This window comes from Miniopterus natalensis, chromosome 11 (genome assembly GCF_054644295.1).
Source record: "Miniopterus natalensis isolate mMinNat1 chromosome 11, mMinNat1.hap1, whole genome shotgun sequence".
Lineage (NCBI taxonomy): Eukaryota > Metazoa > Chordata > Mammalia > Chiroptera > Miniopteridae > Miniopterus > Miniopterus natalensis.
The window spans coordinates 36,558,018-36,579,212 of record NC_142091.1 but is presented as its reverse complement, the minus strand read 5'-3'; the positions used below and the strand labels follow the sequence as shown (position 1 = coordinate 36,579,212).

The 21,195-nt window shown below is 39.5% G+C and overlaps 1 protein-coding gene across 1 annotated transcript in view; it reads right to left on the bottom strand.

Annotated features, from left to right (window-relative positions):
- LOC107524471 (glycerophosphodiester phosphodiesterase 6) overlaps window positions 1-19,600 on the bottom strand; it is a 55,768-nt gene extending 36,168 nt beyond the window's left edge. The window contains exons 1-4 of the mRNA XM_087822257.1: window positions 19,430-19,600; window positions 15,761-15,864; window positions 9,254-9,347; window positions 6,890-6,949 (exon numbers count right to left, since the gene is read on the bottom strand). Coding sequence (XP_087678383.1) covers window positions 6,890-6,949; window positions 9,254-9,347; window positions 15,761-15,864; window positions 19,430-19,600 — 429 coding nt within the window. The remainder of the gene's footprint in view (window positions 1-6,889; window positions 6,950-9,253; window positions 9,348-15,760; window positions 15,865-19,429) is intronic.
- Window positions 19,601-21,195: the final 1,595 nt, after the last annotated feature.

Sequence of the window (21,195 nt, the reverse complement as noted above, 5' to 3'; positions counted from 1 at the left end):
TGGAAACAAATTACACAGCTACGTGGTCTGATGCCTTTACTAATTATCATCTCCATCCTCAGCTGGGCCCTCAGCATTGCCTGGCATCTCTCACTCAGTCTCAACAATGGCCACTAGAGATATTCACTATTTTTTTTATTCAACTCAATGCAGTCACAAATAAATAATATTTTGGAATCCCCTTTTCAATGTATGTTTTCCCCAACAGACTGTACACTTCATGAGATTAGTAAAAGATTTATGATTATATTCTCCCTGCCTTGCAGATTGCCTGACACGTAGTAAGCATTAAATAAATACTTTTGAACAGATGAAAAGAATCCACCTGCCAGAACACGATACACTTCATAGAGAACATTAAGACCAAGTAGATATAAGTTTAACTTCTTCCCCTTGAAATGTTGTCTTTCTACATCTGTCCTGCTTTCATGACAATGATTGAGTGCTCAAGAGAGTGCTCAGTTACTTTCTTTCCATAATCTGTGTATCTATTAAAGTAATTGAGACCATAAACTTCTCATAAAATAACTCCAAACCTTGCTGGTATGAATGTTTAATTTACCAAATACTATTTAAGGCAGAAATATTTCTAATCTTTAACAAGCTCTTCCAGGGAATAGAAAGAGAGATAACACTTTCTAACTTCTCCATTTAAGCCTACAAAACACTGATACCTAAACTCAACAAAGACCTTACAAGAAAATAAAAAATACAGTCCTGTGCCACAATAACGCTTTGGTCAATGACCAATCTCATATACAACGGTAGTCCCATAAGACTATAACGGGCCCTGCAGGGCATGGCTCAGTGGTTGAGCATCGACTTAGGATTCGGGAGGTCATGATTCGATTCCCAGTCAGGGCACGTGCCTGGGTTGTGGGCTCGATCCCTAGTCGGGGGTGTGCAGGAGGCAGCTGATCAATGACTCTCTCATTATTGATGTTTCTATCTCTCTCTCCCTCTCCCTTCCTCTCTCTGAAATCAATAAAGATATGTTTTTTAAAAAAGATTATAATGAAACTGAAAGTTTCCTATTGCCTAGTTATGTCATAGTCATCATAATGTCATTTCGCAATGCATTAGTTAATTATTTGTGGTGATGCTGGTGTAAACAAGCCTACTGCACTCCAATGGTAGAAAAGAACAATATCTTTTCTATGTTTAGTTTTGTTTAGATTCACTAACCATTGTGTCAAAATTGCCTACAGTATTCAGTGCAGTAACATGCTGTGCAGGTTTGTAGCCTTGGAGCAACAGGCTATAATATTTAGGGTTGACTAAGTACACTATGATGTCGCACAATCACAAAATCACCAAAGAATGCATTTCTCAGAACACATTCCTGTGGTTAAGTGACACATGACTATATAGGCCTAACTCTCCTATGTACATAGATGCAAAAATCTTAAATAACCTATTACTGTCTTTGTTTATTGTTTCTAATAGTTTTTTTGGTGAAGTCTTTAGGGTTTCCTATGTACAGAATCATATAATCTGCAAATAGTGACACTTTTACTTCCTCCTTCCCAATTTGGATGCCTTTTTTTCATTCTCTTCCCTGATTGCTCTGGCTAGGACTACCAGAACTATGTTAAGTAAGAGTTGTAAGAGTGGATATCCTTGTCTTGTTCCTGATCTTAGAGGAAAAGCTTTCAGTTTTTCACCACTGGGTATTGATATTGGCTGAGGGTTTGTCATATATGGTCTTTATTATGTTGAGGTATTTTCCTTCTATGCCTATTTTATTGAGTGTTTCGATTGTAAGTGAATATATCTCATCAAATGCTGTTTCTGCATCTATTGATAAGATCATATGATTTTTACCCTTTTTGTTAATGTGGTGTATTACACTGGTTGATTTGCATATGTTGAATCATCCTTGCACTCCTGGAATGAACCCCACTTGATCGTGATGTATCACTTTTTAATGTGTTGTTGTATTCAGTTTGCTAGTATTTTGTATAGGATTTTTGCATCTGTGTTCATCACAGATATTGGTACGTAATTTTTGTGTGTGTTATCCTTGCCGGGTTTTGGTATCAGGGTTATGTTGTTTTCATAAAATGTGTTAGGAATTATTGCCTCTTCTTCAATTTTTCAGAAAAGTTTGAGAAGAACAGGTTTTAAATCTTCTTTGAATGTTTAGTAGAATTCACTGGTGAAGCCATTTGGTCCTGGACTTTTATTTTTTGGGAGGTTTTTGATGATTGTTTCAATTTCCTCATTGCTGATAGGTCTATTTGGATTTTCCAGTTCTTTCTGATTCAGTCTAGAAAGGCTTATATATTTCTAGGAACTTATCCATTTCTTTTAGGTTATTAAATTTGGTAGAACAGAGTCTTTCACAATATTCTAGTACGATCCTTTGTGTATCTGTGATGTCTGTGGTTAACTTCTCCTCTTTCATTTCTGATTCTGTTTGAGTCTTTTCTCTTTTTTTCCTTAGTGAGTTTAGCCAGGGGATTGTCAATTTTATTATTTTTCCCAAAGAAGCAGCTCTTCATTGTATTAATTTTTCTGTATAGTCTTTTTGTTCTCTCATTCAACTCTGCTCTGATTTTTATTATTTCCTTTCTCCTGCTGACTTTGGGTTGCTTTTGTTCTTCTTTTTCTAGTTCTTTAAGATGTGATGTTAAATTGTTTACTTGGGATTTCTCTTGTTTCTTGAGACAGGCCTGTAGTGATATAAACTTCCCTCTTATTACTGCTTTTGCTGCATCCCAGAAGTTTTGGTATGTTATATTGTCATTCTCATTTGTCTCTCTATATCTTTTGATCTCACTTTTCATTTCATCTTTGACCCAGCCATTTTTTAGTAATATGTTGTTTAATCTCCACATATTTGTGGGTTTCCTTAATTCCTTTATTGCAGTTGATTTCTAATTTCAAAGCACTGTGATCAGAGATTATGCTTGGTATAATTTCAGTCTTCTTGAATTTGTTGAGGCTAGTTCTGTGACCCAACATATGGTCTATCCTTGAGAATGTTCCATGTGCACTGGAGTAGAATGTATAATCTGATGTTCTGAAATGAAAGGCTCTGTAAATGTCAATTATGTCCACTTGGTCTAATGTGTCATTTAAGGTACAGATATTTCTGTATTGACTTTCTGTTTGGATGATCTATCTAGAGCTGTCAATGAAGTATTAAGGTCCCCAACTATGATTGTGTTTTGGTCTGTTTCTCCCTTTAGTTCTGCGAGTAGTTGCTTTACATAGTTCGGTGCTACCTGATTGGGTGCCTATATATTGAGAAGTGGTGTATCTTCTTGATGTAGTGTCCCCTTTATCATTATAAAATTCCCATCTTTGTCTCTTGTTACCTTTGTTATCCTGAAATCTATTTTTTCAGATATAAGTATGGCTACACCTGTTTTTTTGTGGATATTTGCCTGGAGAATCATTTTCACTTTGAATCTGCCTTTGTCTATGCAGCTTAGATGTGTCTCCTGAAGGCAATATATGGTTGGGTTTTGTTTTTTGATCTAATTTGCTACCCTGTGCCTCTTTATTGGTGAATTCAGTCCATTTACACTTCGGGTGATTATTGATGTATGAGGATTTCCTATATACATTTTCTCTTGTTTTCTGGTAGCTCCGTGCCTCCACTGGTTCTTTTCCTTTGTGTTTCTGCCTGCTGTTTTTGCTTGGTGGTATTCCAAACTTCTTTCCTCTGTTTCCTCTTTTTCTAAGCTAAGTGTCTTAATTTTTTTTGTTTTTGTTTTATGTGTGTGGTTACCATTAGATTTATGAGAAAGTTCCATATATAGTGTAGTCCTTTTTCTTTTGAATGTATCTGACCTCCATCCTCCTTTGTCAATTCAGACCTTTTCCCCCTCCCCTTTTATTTTTTGGTTGTCACAAATTATCTCTGTTTATGCTGTAAGTTTGTTAGTTATCTTACTTGTAAATCTGTGACCTTCTTGAGAATAACCTCCTTGAGTATTTCCTGCAGTGGAGATCATCTAATGATGAATTCCCTCAACTTTTGTATGTCTAGAAAAAGTCTTTATTTCTCCTTCATATTTAAAGGATAACTTTGCTGGATATATTATTCCTGGCTGGTAATTTCTTTCTTTCAGTAGTTTGAATTTTGATTCCACTCTCTTCTGGCTTGTAGAGTTTCTGCTGAGAAGTCTGATGATAACCTAATGGGTTTTCCTTTATAGGTTACTTTCTTCTTTTCCCTGGCTGCTTTGAGGATCCTTTCTTTGTCATTAATTTTGGATGGTTCTAATAAAATGTGCCTTGAAGAAGGCCTTTCTCGATTGAGGTAACTAGGTGTTCTGTTTGCTTCTTGGATTCAAGGATCTAGTTCTTTCCATAGGTTTGGGAAATTCTCATCAACTATTTGTTTGAATAGGCTGCTTCCTTCTCCCCCTCTTCTTCTGGTATGCCTATTATTCTTGTATTACTCTTTATGATGGAGTCAGATAGCTCTCATAGAGTTCTTTCATTTTTTTATGCTCAAGTCTCTCTCTTCTTCCCTCTGCATCATTTCTAGACTTCTATCTTCAATATCACGGGTCCTTTCCTCCATTTGGTTTGCTCTGTTTCCTATGATTTCTAGTTCATTCTTCCTCTCTTTAACTCAGGGGTAGGGAAACTTATCTGCCAAGGCCCATTTGGATATTTATAACATCATTTGTGGGCCATACAAAAGTGTCAACTTAAAAATTAGCCTGCTATATTTGGTCAAACATTTAATTAACTCACCAAATGGGGCAGACCAAATGATTTCGCAGGCCTTATGTGGCCTGTGGGCCTGACGTTCCCCACCCCTTCTTTAATTGAAGTCTTCATCTCCAGGATTTCTTTAGTTCTTTATTTTAAAGTTTCAATCTCTTTGGTGAAGTACTTGTTTTGTTTGTTGTTCTCTGAGCTCATTAAATTGCCTGTCTGTATTTTTTCGTATCTTATTATTTTCAGAACTGCAATCTTGAATTCTCTGTCATTTATGTCACATATTTCCATGTCTTTAAGTTTGTTTTCTAGAGATTTTTCATTTTCTGTTCGAGCTGCCTCATTACCTTGGTTATTCAAGACATTTTATGTATTTCTTCTCTGTCTAGGCATCAATGTGTAGATTGCACTTCTCTAACAGATTAACACAAAGAGGTCTTTCTATTATTTTTCAGTAGGTGGCTCTAAATCACAAGTTTGTTTTTTTAGCTCTGTGATATCCCAGCACTGTCTCCTCCAGCCTCTTTGGTCAGTGTAGCTGTGATGTGTCAGGTGAGGGTGGGCTTGGTGATCCCCAGGTTATTTGTTGTTTTATGCTCAGTAATGACAGCCTCTGTCCTCCATCAGGGTGCCCCCAGTGTTCCAGTCAGAGTGTACCCTTTGCTCAGGGAGAAATTTGATTCTGCAGTATTAGATCTCGAGTACACATTCTCAGGCGTGCAGTTAATGAAGTCTATAACCTGACATCAACAACAAAGGGAAGCAATCTCTGAGAGGTTGACAGGAGGTGGCCAAGCTTGGTAGCTTTGTTTCACCTCTTGCCCAACAACCACAGCTACTCTCCTGTGCTGTGTTCTTGCCCAGGTCTCTGGGCTCAGCCGCAGCTAGTGCTACTCACTCCTGCTGGACTGCTCACTGAGTCTCTCTGTTCCTTCCAGTTGAAGAGGGTGTCAGTTACAACCAGATCCCTCCCATCCCTAGGCTGAACCCCAAAGGAGCTCCTGGCTGCCGGGCTGCGTTTCTGGCTCATATCAGCCTCACTCCTTTTCACCTCTCCCTTTTGATTCACTTGTCCACCTTTAAATGTTTCAATGCATGGATCTGTCAGGTATATGTGTGTGTTGAGCAGGGAATCCTTAACATTGAGATATGACTATACAAACTGTTGTAACTTCTAGGAGAGAGACCAAGGGAATCTCTCATGTTGCCATTCCTCTGATGTCATCCTTCATTGTAATAATTCTTAAATATACATTTCCAGTTCATATGTCTCATTAGAGTAAGAGTAAACTTAAGAGGACCGCTCCGAGTTTGACATGCTCCTGGATTTCAGGAATCACAAGGAAATGTACCAAAACCATGCCTGAAACAAGAGGTTGTGGGTGGAGCTGCTCAAGCACAGAAGAACAAAATGAGGGAAGCTATGTTGGAAATGACCTGCATGTTCACAGATGGTGGGGCAAATGCCTGCTTTCTGGGGACCAAATATAGATCCTTTGAGAGAAGCTATGCTGGTGTCATTTTAAAAGCTCCAAATAAAGGTACCTCACCAGACAAATTTCAGGGGCTATAGGAAGACAGGCAATGTCTCCACCAAGAGAGCTGTAGTCAAGGTTCTCAGCACAAGGGTCTCTGAAAATACACATGGAAACAGTCCAGGGGGTAAAGAGCCAACAACTGTGCATTTACCTGGTCCTGATGACCCTCTTGCCCTTCCTTATGGGACTGTGTTCTTTTATCCTGTCTCCTGTTCGCCTGCAACCCCCTTTGGTGACATAGAGGTAATAGGACCATCATGCTCTTTCCACCAGTGCAGGCTTCCAGCAATAGGGGAGGGGGAAAGTCTTATGAAGTTGGAGTCTGGATTATTACAATGAACTGAATTTTTAATGACTGGCATGAGAATGTTCTTGTCACTATATAAGACTAGGAAAGTAATGGAGCTTGTCTAAGATTTTATTGGGATGGGAAGAGCAGAGTCACAGAGTGAGTTTAGTAAGGAGTGGTGAGAAAAAATAAAGTTTGGGTTCAGATCATTCAGGATATCAGTTACATCTGTTAGAAATTTAATGATTCCAGTTTAAAAAGAGTAAGTAGATCTTTCTAAGGGGAGCAATGAAGAAAGCAAGGCTCTGACTTAACACTGAGTGCCCAGGGGCACATTCAGTCCTGGTCTAAGATTCCTGTGAAGATTCAGATGTCCTACCTTATGACTCCAGTGCAGGTATAATTCATACCCTTCCCGAAATACCAAAAGTGCAAGTATCTGAAAAAGCAAAGAAGAAAAAGGAGGTTATTTTGAAGTCACCAAGTTGTGGCCCATAGCACTGTTCTGTATTCAAATGCTTTTCACTACACTCACGTCTTGTTATACCTGCGTCCTTCAACCTCTGGGAGTTTGCCATGCTGTTTCTCTGCCTGAAAAGCTCCCTCTTCCAATGCCACTGACCTTTCAAATCCAGTTCATAGGTTACCTTCTATTCATAACTCTTACCAGCACCCCCAGGAACAATTATTATTTTCTCTGAATTTTCACAGCAAAGCCCCATGCTGATATCCTTCCTGAATTCCTACCAGTTTCTTTTCCCTGGATGGACCTTACTCCTGGTATTACTTAGACCCACTTGTAAGAGAACAGATGTCAGAGGCCAGCACTTTCCAGGGTCATTTAAAAGCTCTTTCTTGAGGAACCAGTGTCGTCGTTACAACTGTTCACCACTGTTGTTAATACTGGTGTTTAGTCAATAAATCTTAGATTTCAATGTAAATCTAGCCAGGCATCAAGTCTGTGTGGAGAGCTGAAAACTGGAGTCCTCAGATGCTTAGGATGTTACTAAGAGTTGGAATATATATGGCACTTACATTTTATCAAAATAATTTTATGTATATGATTTCATTTCTTCACCTAGGCTTATATAATACCATTTTGTTAAATATTATTCTCATTTTCATTTGAAATAAAAGAAAACTGGGTCTCAGAAGAGTTATATAACTTGATTAAGTTACAATATAAGCTAAAGATAGAGCTGGAATCACTGTTGTATCCATTGCATGTATCCAAAAAAGGTAGAGTAGAGTAGGAAGTTTGTTAAAATACATGCCTTATTGGACAGTAGAACACAACCCACCTCAGCAGCTAACACAATAAACAGCACTCCACTTTTTATTGTCTATGAAAGCAGTACAATTCAGTGGCCAGAGTCTGCATTTTCCCCATTATAAAGAAAAGTGTCTAACTGGTCTCTCTGCCTATAGTCACCATCTACACAACCAGGATGGTTTTCGTAAAATAGAAATCTAATTTATGCCAAGTGTCTTAGACTTACTTTCCAAGCCTTCCAAAAGCTATCAGAAGCCTATCGTTTCACCCATGTTCCTTATTATTCTTCATCATGCCCTTCATGCTAACAGAACTGGCCTTTCCCCCCTATATTTTCACACCCCATATTTCTCTATCTTCCCAACTTCCTCAGCCTGGAATGTTCTCCTCCACCCCATATGCTCACATCCAAATCCAACATCCCTTCAAGATTCCACTCCAGGGCCGACTCTTCCAAGAAGCCTTACTTACTCCTCTTGGCAGATGTCGTCTCTTCCTGCTCAGAATCCATGCAGAACTTTATTTAGGTTTCTCTAATGACAATTATAATACTCTGCCTGTGTTAGTTATTTTTGTCTATCAAAATTCTAAACTTATTGAATTAAGGGGCTGTTGTAACTTTTAATCTCATACATATCTCTTTGAAATGCCCTGCATAAAAACAGAAACTGCTTTTTTAAATTTCTGTATACTCATTACTTATCACTCATAATGGCCAATACATTTTATGGGGAAAAAAAAAAATTGCAAATGGCACCTGATTTGAGGGTTGGGTTTTTCTGTATCAGACAGGAAATCAGTAGGGGCAAAAAACAGCGATGTAAACGTATATGTCCTGTGTATATATGGGCACTAAAAAACTCTAAGTACCTAAATGTTGTCTTCCCATAAGCTTTCCATTTCCACAGACCTTCCTCTTGCCTGGACTGAATTTCTCTCCCTGTAGGACACTACTATGCAACAATGGAGACAGGGTCGCTATTGCCAAAAGACTTTTGCTAAAATTTAATTTGCACCTGAACTAGCTGACCAGCATTTGCACATTATGACAGGTTTAAAAAATTAGCTAATTTGTAAGGCTCAAAAAGACTGATTCTCAGGAGATGGGAAATGAAATGGGTTAGTTCAATGTAAAAGTACTGCTAATATGAAGCTGTGTGGGTGCCTAAAATAACAATATTGAGTGAACCATAAAATAGGCTTATGAAACAGGGGTAGAAAAAGGATGTTCTACCACCCTTTCAAAGGGTCAAAGTGATAAGATGTATCCTCTAATAGCACAAGTCTATCTTTCTCCATTGATCCCTTGTGCCTAAAATTCAAGCAGTTGATGTAAACCCCAACTCTACTTAGACAAGAGTGATCTTAGGTTCCAAGGGCTCCCGGCACCACTGGGCACCATACCATAGACAGGAGCACCTCATGAGGCTGCTCAGGAAGGGAGTAGGAGAAATGGGGAACATTACTCACCAACAGCAACGAAGTGTAGGCAACCAGGATTCCAAATAAACTCAGCAAAAGAATGGACCCAATAGTCCAGTATCCTGTAACTAGATAAATAACCCTGCAAAAATGTATTTCAATCCTTAAAATATAGCAGAAAGTAGTTGTCTCAGAGTAATCTAGGTGAGGCATAAGAAAACTGAGGGAGATAAGAGGAGCATTTTGGGAACATATCTGTGAAGAGATTTGGGGATATTCAGTTAGGAGTTTTAACTCTGTCCTATAGGCAATCAGGTACTTTAACGGGGATCTGTATAAGTGGTATGATTTTTTAATGTTATTTAGAATATATACTCAAAAATTATGTCCTTTTTAGAAAGTAATATAATAATACAGAAATTCTGAAATGCCAAAAAAGATAAAGTCATCCATAAGTTCACCACCTTAACAAAACTAATACTTTGGCCCTGGTCGGTGTCATTCAGTGGTTACAGCATCAGCCCATGCACCAAAGGGTCGCGGGCTTGATTCCCAGGCAAGGGCAGGGTTGCAGGCTCATTCCCTGGCTTCAACTGGGCTGTGCACACAGGAGGCAACCAATCAATGTGTCTCTCTCAGATCAACGTTTCTCTCTCTCTCTCTCTCTCTCTCTCTCTCTCCACCTCCCTCCCTCCCTTCCACTCTCTCTAAAACATCAATGGAAGAAATATCCTCGGGTGAGGATTAACAAAAAAACAATATATCCCAGCCAGCATAGCTCAGCGGTTGAACATCGACCTATAATCCAGGAGATTGCAGTTGAATTCCCAGTCAAGGCACATGCCCGGGGTGCGGGCTCGATCCCCAGTAGGGGGCATGCAGGAGGCAGCCGATCAACGACTCTCTCATCATTGATGTTTCTCTCTCTCTCTCTCCCTTCCTCTCTCTGAAATCAGTAAAGACATGTTTTTTTAAAAAACTGAACTAAACTAATACTTTCCATTTGGGCAGATTCCTTGTCCATGTCCCTGTATGTTTTCTTACATAATTGTAATAATGGCCACCACATTAATTGCTCTATTCTGTATAAAAGATTTGGACTGTTAAAACAGTCCTGATGTGTTCTTTTCCAAAGGTAGTTTATGAGAGAAAACTACTAATGATTTGCTAAGAGAAATAGTGTTATAGTTGGTCTAGATATCATATGTCAAAAAATTTAGACTTTATTTCAAGATAACAGAAATCACTTCCTCTCCATATAAAACCCAGATAAATTATATTTTAACAATATAACATTAAATTAGTGAACATACAACCACAGTAAAAATAAGAAAGGAAATTCTCTTTGGTCAGGGGTATAAGACACAGCAAGAAGAAAGAAACAGAAAAACAGCTATCCTAGTGAGAGCCACTCTAGATCAAGACACTGGCGAGAATACTCTGTACATGAGTCTACAACCAGGAATCAGAAAATATGTAAGGAATGTGAACAAATGAACTGAATAAAGTCAATAAATAGAGTAACTTGCACCCAACCCTATATTATTAATAGAATCATCAGAAAAGAACCACAAAATAAAAATATTTAAGATATTCAGAGAAATAAAGGACTCACATCAGCATAACAGAAATAGGGTATTAACACAATCATGGTGATTATCAAAACAATGTAACAGATATCTTGAAAAGGAACATGAAAGATGAACTTAATACCAGTCTAGATGCAGCTAAAAAAAGAAAATAAATAGCTTAAGCAAGTAGTGATAGTGACTTTGCTTTCCAAGTGATAAAGGAAAGTAAATCTGCCATTTAATAGCGCCTCTACCTTTTCTAATCATTTCTCTGGCCACATTAAATTGTTTTCACTTCGCTCAATCTAAAAGGTTTTCTTTTTAATATTCAATCACATGGAAATATTATTATTAGTTTAGTTCAGCTCAAAACTTGCTCACCAAACAGGTGAAGTGCTCACCCACCTGCTGTGAACTAGAGGCAAAGGAAGAACTGTTTTTTCCTCTCTTTTTATCTCTCTTTTCTCTACTTCATTGGCACTTATTCTTGGTGGCAGTGGTAGGGTAACGAAAGAGAGAAGAATGAGAAGGAGTTTAAGTGAATGCATATACATCAGTGGGATTGAAAAGGGGTCTTTCTCAGCTACCTCTTCTTTAAACTAGGGACACGCAGCTGCTGCTGACTGTAAAAAAAGGCTCACTCTACATATTTTTAAGCAGTTTCCTCCCAGCTCTTGGCCACTGTTTTACCTCCCTCTAGCAGCATGATCACATCCCACTATTAAATGAAGGCATTCTCATTCTACAGAGATAGTGTTCTTGGGGCAACCTCCTCATCTAAATCCACACTCTTTGCCCTAACGTTTAAAGAAATTGTCCAGGACCTCCTCCCTCCTTCCCATAGCTGAAAGATGCAGCTGTCTTGCATCTTCTCCCAATACAACCCCTACATACCACAAGGCTTTATATCAGCACCAATTGTCAGTTGACAGTAACTCCGAGAAAGAAAGGAAAGACACGTTGTAGTAAGGCATTGGGGACCTTCACATAGCAAGGAATGAGGAGACAGGAGACGAGTCTAACTCCACACACACCTGGGGAGAAAAGAGGGAAGTACATTTTCCCCATCAAAAATCTGTTCTGTGTCTCTCTGGCTAGAGAGCAACTACAAAAACTGGACAGTATGTTTTTAAATCTAAATGAAGGTATCAGAGGGCCAATAGGCACTAAGCAATATGGAACCAAGATCCAAATAAGAGGAAATCCAAAGATAAGACTTGGCACTTGTAATGATTTTTCTCCAAAGAAGTGGCTGAGACACAGCCAGGAGGGATTCCCGCATCTTGCAGCAATAGGAGGGAAAAAGCGAAGAATGTGATTTGGGATCTTCCAGGGCTACAGCCTATAAGTAAGCACAAACTGGAAATAGGCTGCTTTTGGGAACTGAATCCTAGTTTCAAACCAAGTTGTGACACTGGGTTAAGGTGAGTGGGATTTGCTAACACCCCTAGTTACCTGTCAGAGTAACTGAGAGGACATAATATAATTCAAGGTCTCAATGACTTATACAACTTTCTATATACAATGTCTGGTACTCGAGCAAAAACAGTCAGACACACTAGGAGAGGAGACCACATTAGTGAATGCCAAAAGAAAAAATGGAAAACATAAAAAGATCTTCAGAAAACCTAGAGAATAGAGGTATCAGACAAAGACTTCTAAATAACTATCCTTAAAGTATTTAAGCTGGCCCTGGCAGGGTAGGTCAGCTGGTTAGAGAGTCGTCCTGATATGTCAAGGTTGCAGGTTTGATCTACAGTCAGGGCACATACAAGAAGCAACCAATGAATGAATAAGTAAGTGGAACAGCAAATCAATGTTTCTCTCTCTCCCTCTTTCCCCCTCTCTAAAAGTCAATAAATAAAATCTTTTAAATGTTTAGACTGGGACAAAATTAGAATTTCAGTAGAGAAATATTAAATACAGGACCAATTAAGAATTTTACAGCAAGAGGAAAATACAGCAAGAGCTATTAAGAACTCAGTGAATGTATTTAATAGCAAGTAAGACACAGCCAAATAAAATTTGTTTAAAAACAGTTTAAAAAAATCAAGGAGGAAACAGAGACACATAAAAAAAAATATATGAAAAATACAAAAGAAAGTCTAAGACGCTTAGGGGATAAAGGGAAAAGGTCTAATATACATAAAATTGAAATCTCAAATAGAAAATAGGGTAAAATCAATATGTGAAAAGATAATGGCTGAGAACTTTTCCAAATGATGAAAAATACTGTATTGAAGGGATTAGACTTATGCTACTATAAAAGCTGCTAAAGAAGACTATGTAAAGCTGTTACATCTATTCTGATATTTGGCCTAAAGTTTCCAGAAGTCAGATGGGCCAGCAGTTGGGAAAGAAAACCAAACACAACATATGAAAGAAATGAAACCCATGAGGAGGAACTGGACCCACAAGGAAAAAATGAAACCCATGAGGACACACAGAAAACATGGAACCTATGTCTATCATTGTGTCAAGAGTTTAGCTAAGCTCCTCCATGGTATTGTGGCCTCTGCATCCATTTCTCATGGGCAAGTGGCCTGCAGGAACCTTCAGGTGACACTAGCCCCTCAGGGAAACACATGCCCTAGATGGCAGCTCACAGAGCCAGAAGCAAATGTTAGTTCCTGATATGACTTGTGATCATCAGTCTCCCCTGCTTCCATGAGCCTGTATTCCTTCTGCACCCTAGATAAGACCCCTATGGGTCTTATCAAAACCCTGCTCTTTTGAGTTTTAACTGATTGATTTGGCCCTAGTCCAGAAACCCGGAAGCACTACACCCATGCACTAAAGGCATGTGCCCCAGGTCCTGCCTCTCTCTGTCTGCTCTCTGCCCTGACCTCCTGTGTGGCCCCTCGAGGCTTGTGTGAACTTCCTCCGGTAGCTATGAGTGATAAACTTCTCTAGTTCAATTTCTCTTCTGGTCTGTTGTTGAACCACCATTCACCATTTTGTTTGCCAGGAATCACCATCAGGCACCCTGTGCTCACTCTACTTAACAAATGTTAATTTAACAAAGTAATAATACACTGCAGCCAAACTTTATGATAAAGATGACCTGTAGGAAAACCTGGTGCTTCTCATCATTGAGCTGCATAGTTATCTGGCCTAGGACATGGAGAAGCTGAAGAAGGTCTGGCAGGAGCGGGGAGAATGTGGGCCCGGGTGCTGCTCCATGTCAAGTAAGTAAACTACCAGATATTGACATTGAATGAGGGCTGCTGTAATACCTGGGCCTATCACTGATCAGAGTGCAAAAAAAAGACTTCTGATTGACTCCCCACTTCCAAATCTTATGCACATTTTCTCTTGTGACTAATCCTAACCCAATCCTACACTGAGAATGGAATTCAGAGAAATGTAGCTTCAGTTTGGCTAAGTTGGCCCAGATAGCACACTACCAGTCCACTCTTATCAACTTGGTGCCTATACACACCTTGATTAATTCTCCTTACTTTTTGTCTATCATGATGCAATTATGTCTCATACAACCAAAAACGCACCAATCTTCTCCCCAAAATAGGACGAAGAATTCCTTTATTACCACTGGCAACAGAAAATAAGGTAAAGGCAATATTTGAAAAGATAATGGTTGAGAACTTTTAAAATGATTAAAAATATTAAAGTACTGGTCTGGGATCACTTAGAAATGTATTTATTGTAGGGATTAGAACATATTCTATCGTAGAAGCTGCCAGAGAAGACTATGTAAGGCTGTTACATCTACTCTGATATGTGAAAGCTGGGTGATATTTATTTCTAATTTAAATATTATTATATAAGATTAAATACTATTAACACATTTTATTTTCAATAGTAGAGGAATAGAAGAAAAATTCTTATGTATATCCTTATATATGACTAAAATATGTATGTACATTTATATTTACATATATTAAACTATTATGTTGTATACCTTAAATTTATATAATGTTATATGTCAATTACATCTCAATAAAACCGGAGGCAAATCCTCAGCTAACAGCATACTCAATGGTGAAGAGATAAACGCTTTTCCTACAAGATCATGAACAAAACAAGTATGCCCACTCTCGCCACTTTTATCCAACATAGTTTTAGAAGTCCTAGCCAGAGCAATTAGGCAAGGAAGCAAAATAAAAGGCATCCAAACTGGAAAGGAAGAGGTAAAACTGTCATTTGCAGATGACATGATAATACATATAGAAAATCTTAATAATTGCACCAAATATTGTTAGAATAAATGAATTCCGTAACGTTAGAAACCCAAATTCTTGGGTACCACCCCAGACTTGCTGAATCATGGATCCTGTGTGCAAGGCCAGCAGTTTATGCTGTAACAAGCTGTCCAAGGAACTCTGATGCTTGTTCGTATTTGAGAGCCACTGGCCTAGATTGAACAACTATTACTATCTCTAGGACCTTTCTGTGCCTCACTTCCCACATCTGTAGAATGGGGAAAATAATGGCATACCTGTTCAAAGGGTGGTTGTATGTTTTCAAAAGTTGAAAAGTGATACATAGACACTATTATTATTAACTTCAGCCACCAGACTTGGTTTTCTGACTTTCTCCTCTCATCTGCCCACTATGCCTACAGAGGCTGGAGTTGAGACAGAAACACCAGGGTCCATTGAAAGAGATAATGGAGGGAACTAGCATAGGCATCAATAACCCAGACATAAAGGCCGAGGAACAGGTGTCAGGGAGTCGTCAGAACAGAAGGTTTGGGGACATTGGAAGCACAGAGAAACTTCCCACTGAACCAGATTTGGACTAAATGTGAATGAGCACAGGTGGACAGGAAATAAAACAGGCGAGGGTGCTCAGCATCCTCACTCTGCCTCAGGGTCAGGCCTCTCATCCAACAGGTGTGGAAAGCACAATTTTGTCTACCTTCCCTCTTATGACATTGGATCTTTCCAACCTGAGGTAGGATCCAGGTGGCTATCAGACCAAAAAGCCCTTTCACAAATGAAAATAAAAAAGTGAAACTCACCAGTCAAAGCCATTGTATTCATTTGAGGTTTCTATCCACACGAACAGCAAAATCACAGACACGAAAAATGCAATAACAGGAAATGGGGAAAATAACTGCTCTGTCTGCGAAGAGAAAAATGGAAGTAGAATTTAACTCCATTTATCCATGTTATCTCAGCAATATCTGTATACGCTTTCCAAAGCTCTGTATAGTTACAGGGCCATGCATTACTCTCACAGGCTGCAGTGAACACTGTATTCTTTTAAACCCTATGGAATCTTGTACAAGCCTATTATAACATTTATTACACTGAACTGCAATTATGTGTTTATGTTTGTATCTGTTGTGACAGTTTCTGAGGAAATGGAACTTCTGTTACACATCTCTGTATTGCTAATATCAAACATAGTTCCATTAATGCAGCTGGCTCTCAGCAATTATCTGATGAATTTACCCACCTCTCCATCTACCAACTGTTTATTCATTGAGTAATTCATTCATTCATTCTTCATCAGTTCGTTTAGTCATTTATCTTTTCATGCATGGAGGGAGTGAAAATGGGTTAGGGAATATAGCTTTTTTTGAGGAGCTATTTTGTGCTAGTACAATGCTAAGGACTTCACAAGCTACTTTCATTTTATTTGTTTCTCAATATAGCCATTTATATTAGGTATTGTTAACCGCATTTTGCAGAAGAACTAAAGCTCAGTAAGGTAAAGTAACTGACTCACGGTCACGCACAAGTAGCAGGGATACTGACTAGATCTGTGAGTCCAAAGCTAAGATGGAAGATGTTCAGACTGAGGCTTGAAGGCAACCCCTTCACTGACAATCATGTCACAAACCAGTCATGCCAGAGGTTGCCAAATCCTTTCTGAGAACACTAGGTTTTGGTTGCTGAGTTATAATCTTAACACCTCTATCACAGAACTAAGAAATCTGTCTCTTAGAGACGTTGCTTTTACTCTGTTAAAAATGGATGGAATAAACCCTACCTTGCCTAAATCATGGGGTGATTGTAAAGAATAAGAATAAAGAAATAAAATGGAAAACACAGCAATGGTATTCCACAAAGACGAAACATAACAGGTATCACGGCACTAAACTGCCACTTCTGAACACAGGAAGATGGAGAGCACAGGCTTTGACTCAGGTCTTATTCTCTACACAAAACTTGGGTGGATTTTTAAAAACACATATCAGATAATGTCCCTCCCCTGCTCACAACACTGCCAGAGCTTCGTATTATACTACAGGATCATCCAACCTGCCTGCCACAGCCCACAAGGTCCTACATGATCAACCCTGCCCCACCCTTGACCTCATCCCAGTCTACACACTGAATCCATTGCTGAATTCCAGCCACACTGGCCTTCTCTCTGTTTCTGGAACATAATCAAATTTGTTCCCACCACAAGAGCTTTGCTTTGCACTTCCTGGTTCTTCTGCCTGGAATACTTCTGCCCCAGATGCACATATGGCTGGCTGTACCTTTTCATTTAGGAAACAGCTCACATTACCCTTGTTCAAGGAGGTCTTCTCTAACCACTCTCCCATCCCAGTTTCTAACACATTTTTCTTTTTATTACTTTCAAAACTCTTACCACCATCTGAAATCATCTTTCTTTATTGTTTATTACCTAACTAATCTCACTAGAATGTTAGGTGTAGGGGGACCAGAGGCCTTACCTGTACTAATCACTGTGACACATAGTAAGTGCTCAATAATACTGTTTTAGTTGATTGCATCCATTTTCGTATTTTGAGTCTTATTGTTGCCATTATTATTCAAAACTTTCAGTCTCCCGACTATTCACAGGATAAAGTTCAAATATTTTAGGATGGCATAGAAAAGCTTCATAAATATTCCTTTCCAACTCCACCATTTACCATTTATAAACTTACATGTCATTAAATTCAATACTGAAAATTTGTTTTTCCCTAAACACACCACTGTGCTTCTCTATCTCTGGGCTTATGACCACCTTATACCTCCTATTCAGAATCGCCTGCACAATCATTTATAGCCATGGAAGGTCACTTACAAAGGCAAGGACTCCAAGACATTAATAAAAATAGCTAATATTTATTGAGTGCAAGTTGTGTGCCAACCCCAATTCTAAGTGTCTGCACATATTATCTCTTCTATCCTCACAAGCAGCCCTATTGGTGGGTACTATTGGTATCATCTCCTTTATCCTATTGAGGAATATAAAGCACCACAATGTTAATTAACCTGCCCAAGTTTCCACAGTGGTAAAACTCTAATTTGGTGATAGTCAGTGGTGAAGCCATAAATTGAATCCAGGCAGTCTTTCCCAGACCCCAGATCTTAGCTCTTACATTCTATGCTATACTCCTCCCCCTGAGCAGAAATGGGGCCATGAGAATTACCTACTTCAATTCACATAAGCAGCCCAAGGGCAGAGTTGGAATTAGGACCCAAACATACTCCCGGGCCCTGGTCCAGGGATTTTCCAACTATACCACACTGCCTTAAATGTCATCATTCCCATGAAGCCTCCCTTTATCTTTCCCTCTATGTCTTTTTAAAAATATATATCTTTATTGATTTCAGAGAGAGGAAGGGAAAGGGAGATAGAGATAAAAACATCAATGATGAGAGGAGAGTCACTGACTGGCTGCCTCCTGCACGCCTCGTACTAGGGATGGAGCCTGCAACCCGGGCATGTGCCCTGACTGGGAATCAAACTGCAATCTCCTGGATCCTGGGTCAATGCTCAACCGCTGAGCCATACCGGGCTGGGCGCTATGTCCTTCTTTATAGCTCTCATGTGACTTATAGCCTCATGCCCACAAAATAAATAGCTTTTGAATCAATTCACTCTTCTCCATGTTTTTCATCACTACTCTAATCCTGGCCACCAACATCTCTTACCTTAAACACTGCCACTGGGGTGAGGCTAGGCCCCATGCTACCAGTCAGCCTTACCAGTCTTCTTTAGGGAAAATCAGGCATTAGCCTGACCAAGAATAAAAGATCACCTTGCCTGGCCAGTGTGGCTCAGTTGGTTGAGCGTCATCCCATGCACCAAAAGGTCGCTGGTTCGATTCCCAATCAGGGCACATGCCCAGGTTGCTGGCTCAATCCCGTCATGATGCATGCAGGAGGCAGCCAATCATTATTTCTCTCTCACATCAATGTTTCTCTCTCTCTTTCTCCCTTCCTCTCTCTCTCTCTAAAAAATAAAAAATAAATAGTAAATAAAAAACATTAAAAAATAATAAAAAGAAAATAAAGGAGCACCTTGTCTCCCACTTGCTGGGTTTTTTTTCTCATAAGCAGAGCTCTTTAGGGAATCTCATAATGAAAAGAAAATTAAATATTCAGGCATTCCTGTAATCCCTAGACAAAAACATCTAAATGTACTTAAACTTCTCTTTTTCTTCAAGCTTCATTGAGTGAATAAAAGCAAAAGTGAGTGAATAAATGAATGATATAAAAGAGGAAGTAAGGAAAAGGAGAGGTGAAGAATGAAAGTGGAAGAAGCAAGCGTATGTTTCAGTAAGGTTAACTGGCTCCAGGATTGCAGCAGACCTTTCACGGGAGGGCCAGAGCCCAAGCATGCCCAGTGCTGGAGACTAATGAGCCCTCATGGCAGCAGGGGACAGCCCACGTTCCCCACATCTCAGGAAGTGTGCCTATATCTCCCCATCTCTCTGTACCAAAGAGCAGCAGCAGAATCCATGCCTAGGTTTTTTCTCTGGTTTAGCTTTCCACGAGCAGCTGTAGCAGCCAGTAATGTGGGTGACATAGCACTCGTGGTTGCAATTGTTTGTTGTACATCTACCACACTTTTTCCATATACTGGTCTCCGTCTCGTCCTCCGTTTGCATGGTTCACCCTTTTGCTGCAATGACAAATAAACAATCAGGATTGAGTAGCTCATTTAAGTGTTTCCTACCACACCATTCTTCAGAAAATTCCATAAAAAATGGATTTTTAAAAAAGTTTATAATCTAGGGTAATGTATGTACTTAATTCGGCACAGGAGACTAGAGCTGCATCCCAGCTTTCCCACTACACTGTTGAGTGTTTATTGCAGTCATCACACCACTCAAGGTTTAATTTTCTCACCTCTAAAATGGACCATATTCTCTGTACTAGCCAACTAATAGATGCTGCAAGCATCACATTAGATAATAGATAGAAATGTATCTTTTAAACTGTAATATGCTCTTGAAATAACTTGAGAATTTAGAGGCACAGATGAGGAATATGAAAAATATAATCCTTGACTAATACGTGACTCACACACACACACAGTTCCCTGCACCTTCCCTTTCTCTCCTCTCCCATGTGGAATCAGTGAGGGTCAGCTTCAATTAAGAATGATGGACTGATGGACTACCCCTGGCTTGTGTTGCTCAGCAGTTAGAGCATTAGTCCGTGCACTGAAGGGTCATGGGTTCAATTCCCTGTCAAGGGCACATACCTGGGTTGCAAATTCATCCCCGGCCCCATTCAGGGCTCATGTGGGAGGCAACCAATCGATGCGTCTCTCTCACACTGATGTTTCTCTGTCTCTCCCCCTCCCTCCCTCCCTTCCACTCTCCTAAAAAGCAATGGAAAAAATACCCTTAGGTAAGGATAAAAAATAAAAAAAAAAAGATGGAATATTCAAAATAGCAATGGCTGAGATAAAACAAGTTTATTTTTACTTTTGCCAAAAGAAAATTTCAAAGGTAGAAAGAACAAATTATGTTGTATGTGGTTCACAATGTCACTAAGAGCCCAGACACTGTACATCTTGCTGCTCTGCCGCAGCGCAGGGCTCCCTTCTCAGGGTCCCAAATGGCTGCTCACGCTGCACGCATTACTCCAAATTCCAGCGAGGCGGGGGCAGGAAGGAGGAAGGGTGCTTCCCTCCCTGCTGGGGGCATCCACAGGAGCTGGACATGACATTTCCCTGACAGACGGGGGTCTGCTTACTAGTAAAAAAAGGAAAAACCGAGATTGAGGGATATCTAGCTGTCACCACTGCATTTCCCCACCACACTGTGACAGGAGAATGTTGTCGTCATATGCAGAAACTTTCATAGAATGTGTGAAATTTTGGGGGGAAAATAAGCTTATTTAAAAACAAACAAGAACAGTCTTAAAGGACCTGACCCAGCGCAATAATAGTCTCTGCCCCTGAAAACTTTCTGTTATGGTCCACCTTGTTTTTTGTGTGAAAAGGACTCCAGTGTTGCGGTTAACAGTACATAGTCCGAATGGCCACTTCTGGCCACAATGGAGTAACAGGGACTGCAGTAACCCTCCCACTTTAAGTGACTAAAAATCTGGGGAAAATATGAACAACAGTTTTCAGACAGTGGACAATAGGCAGTGAAGGATAGCAATCCATCAGCGGGGAAGCTGTAGAAGTGAGTACAGGCATATCTGGGAGATATTGCGGCTTGGTACCAGGTCACTGCAATACAGTGAG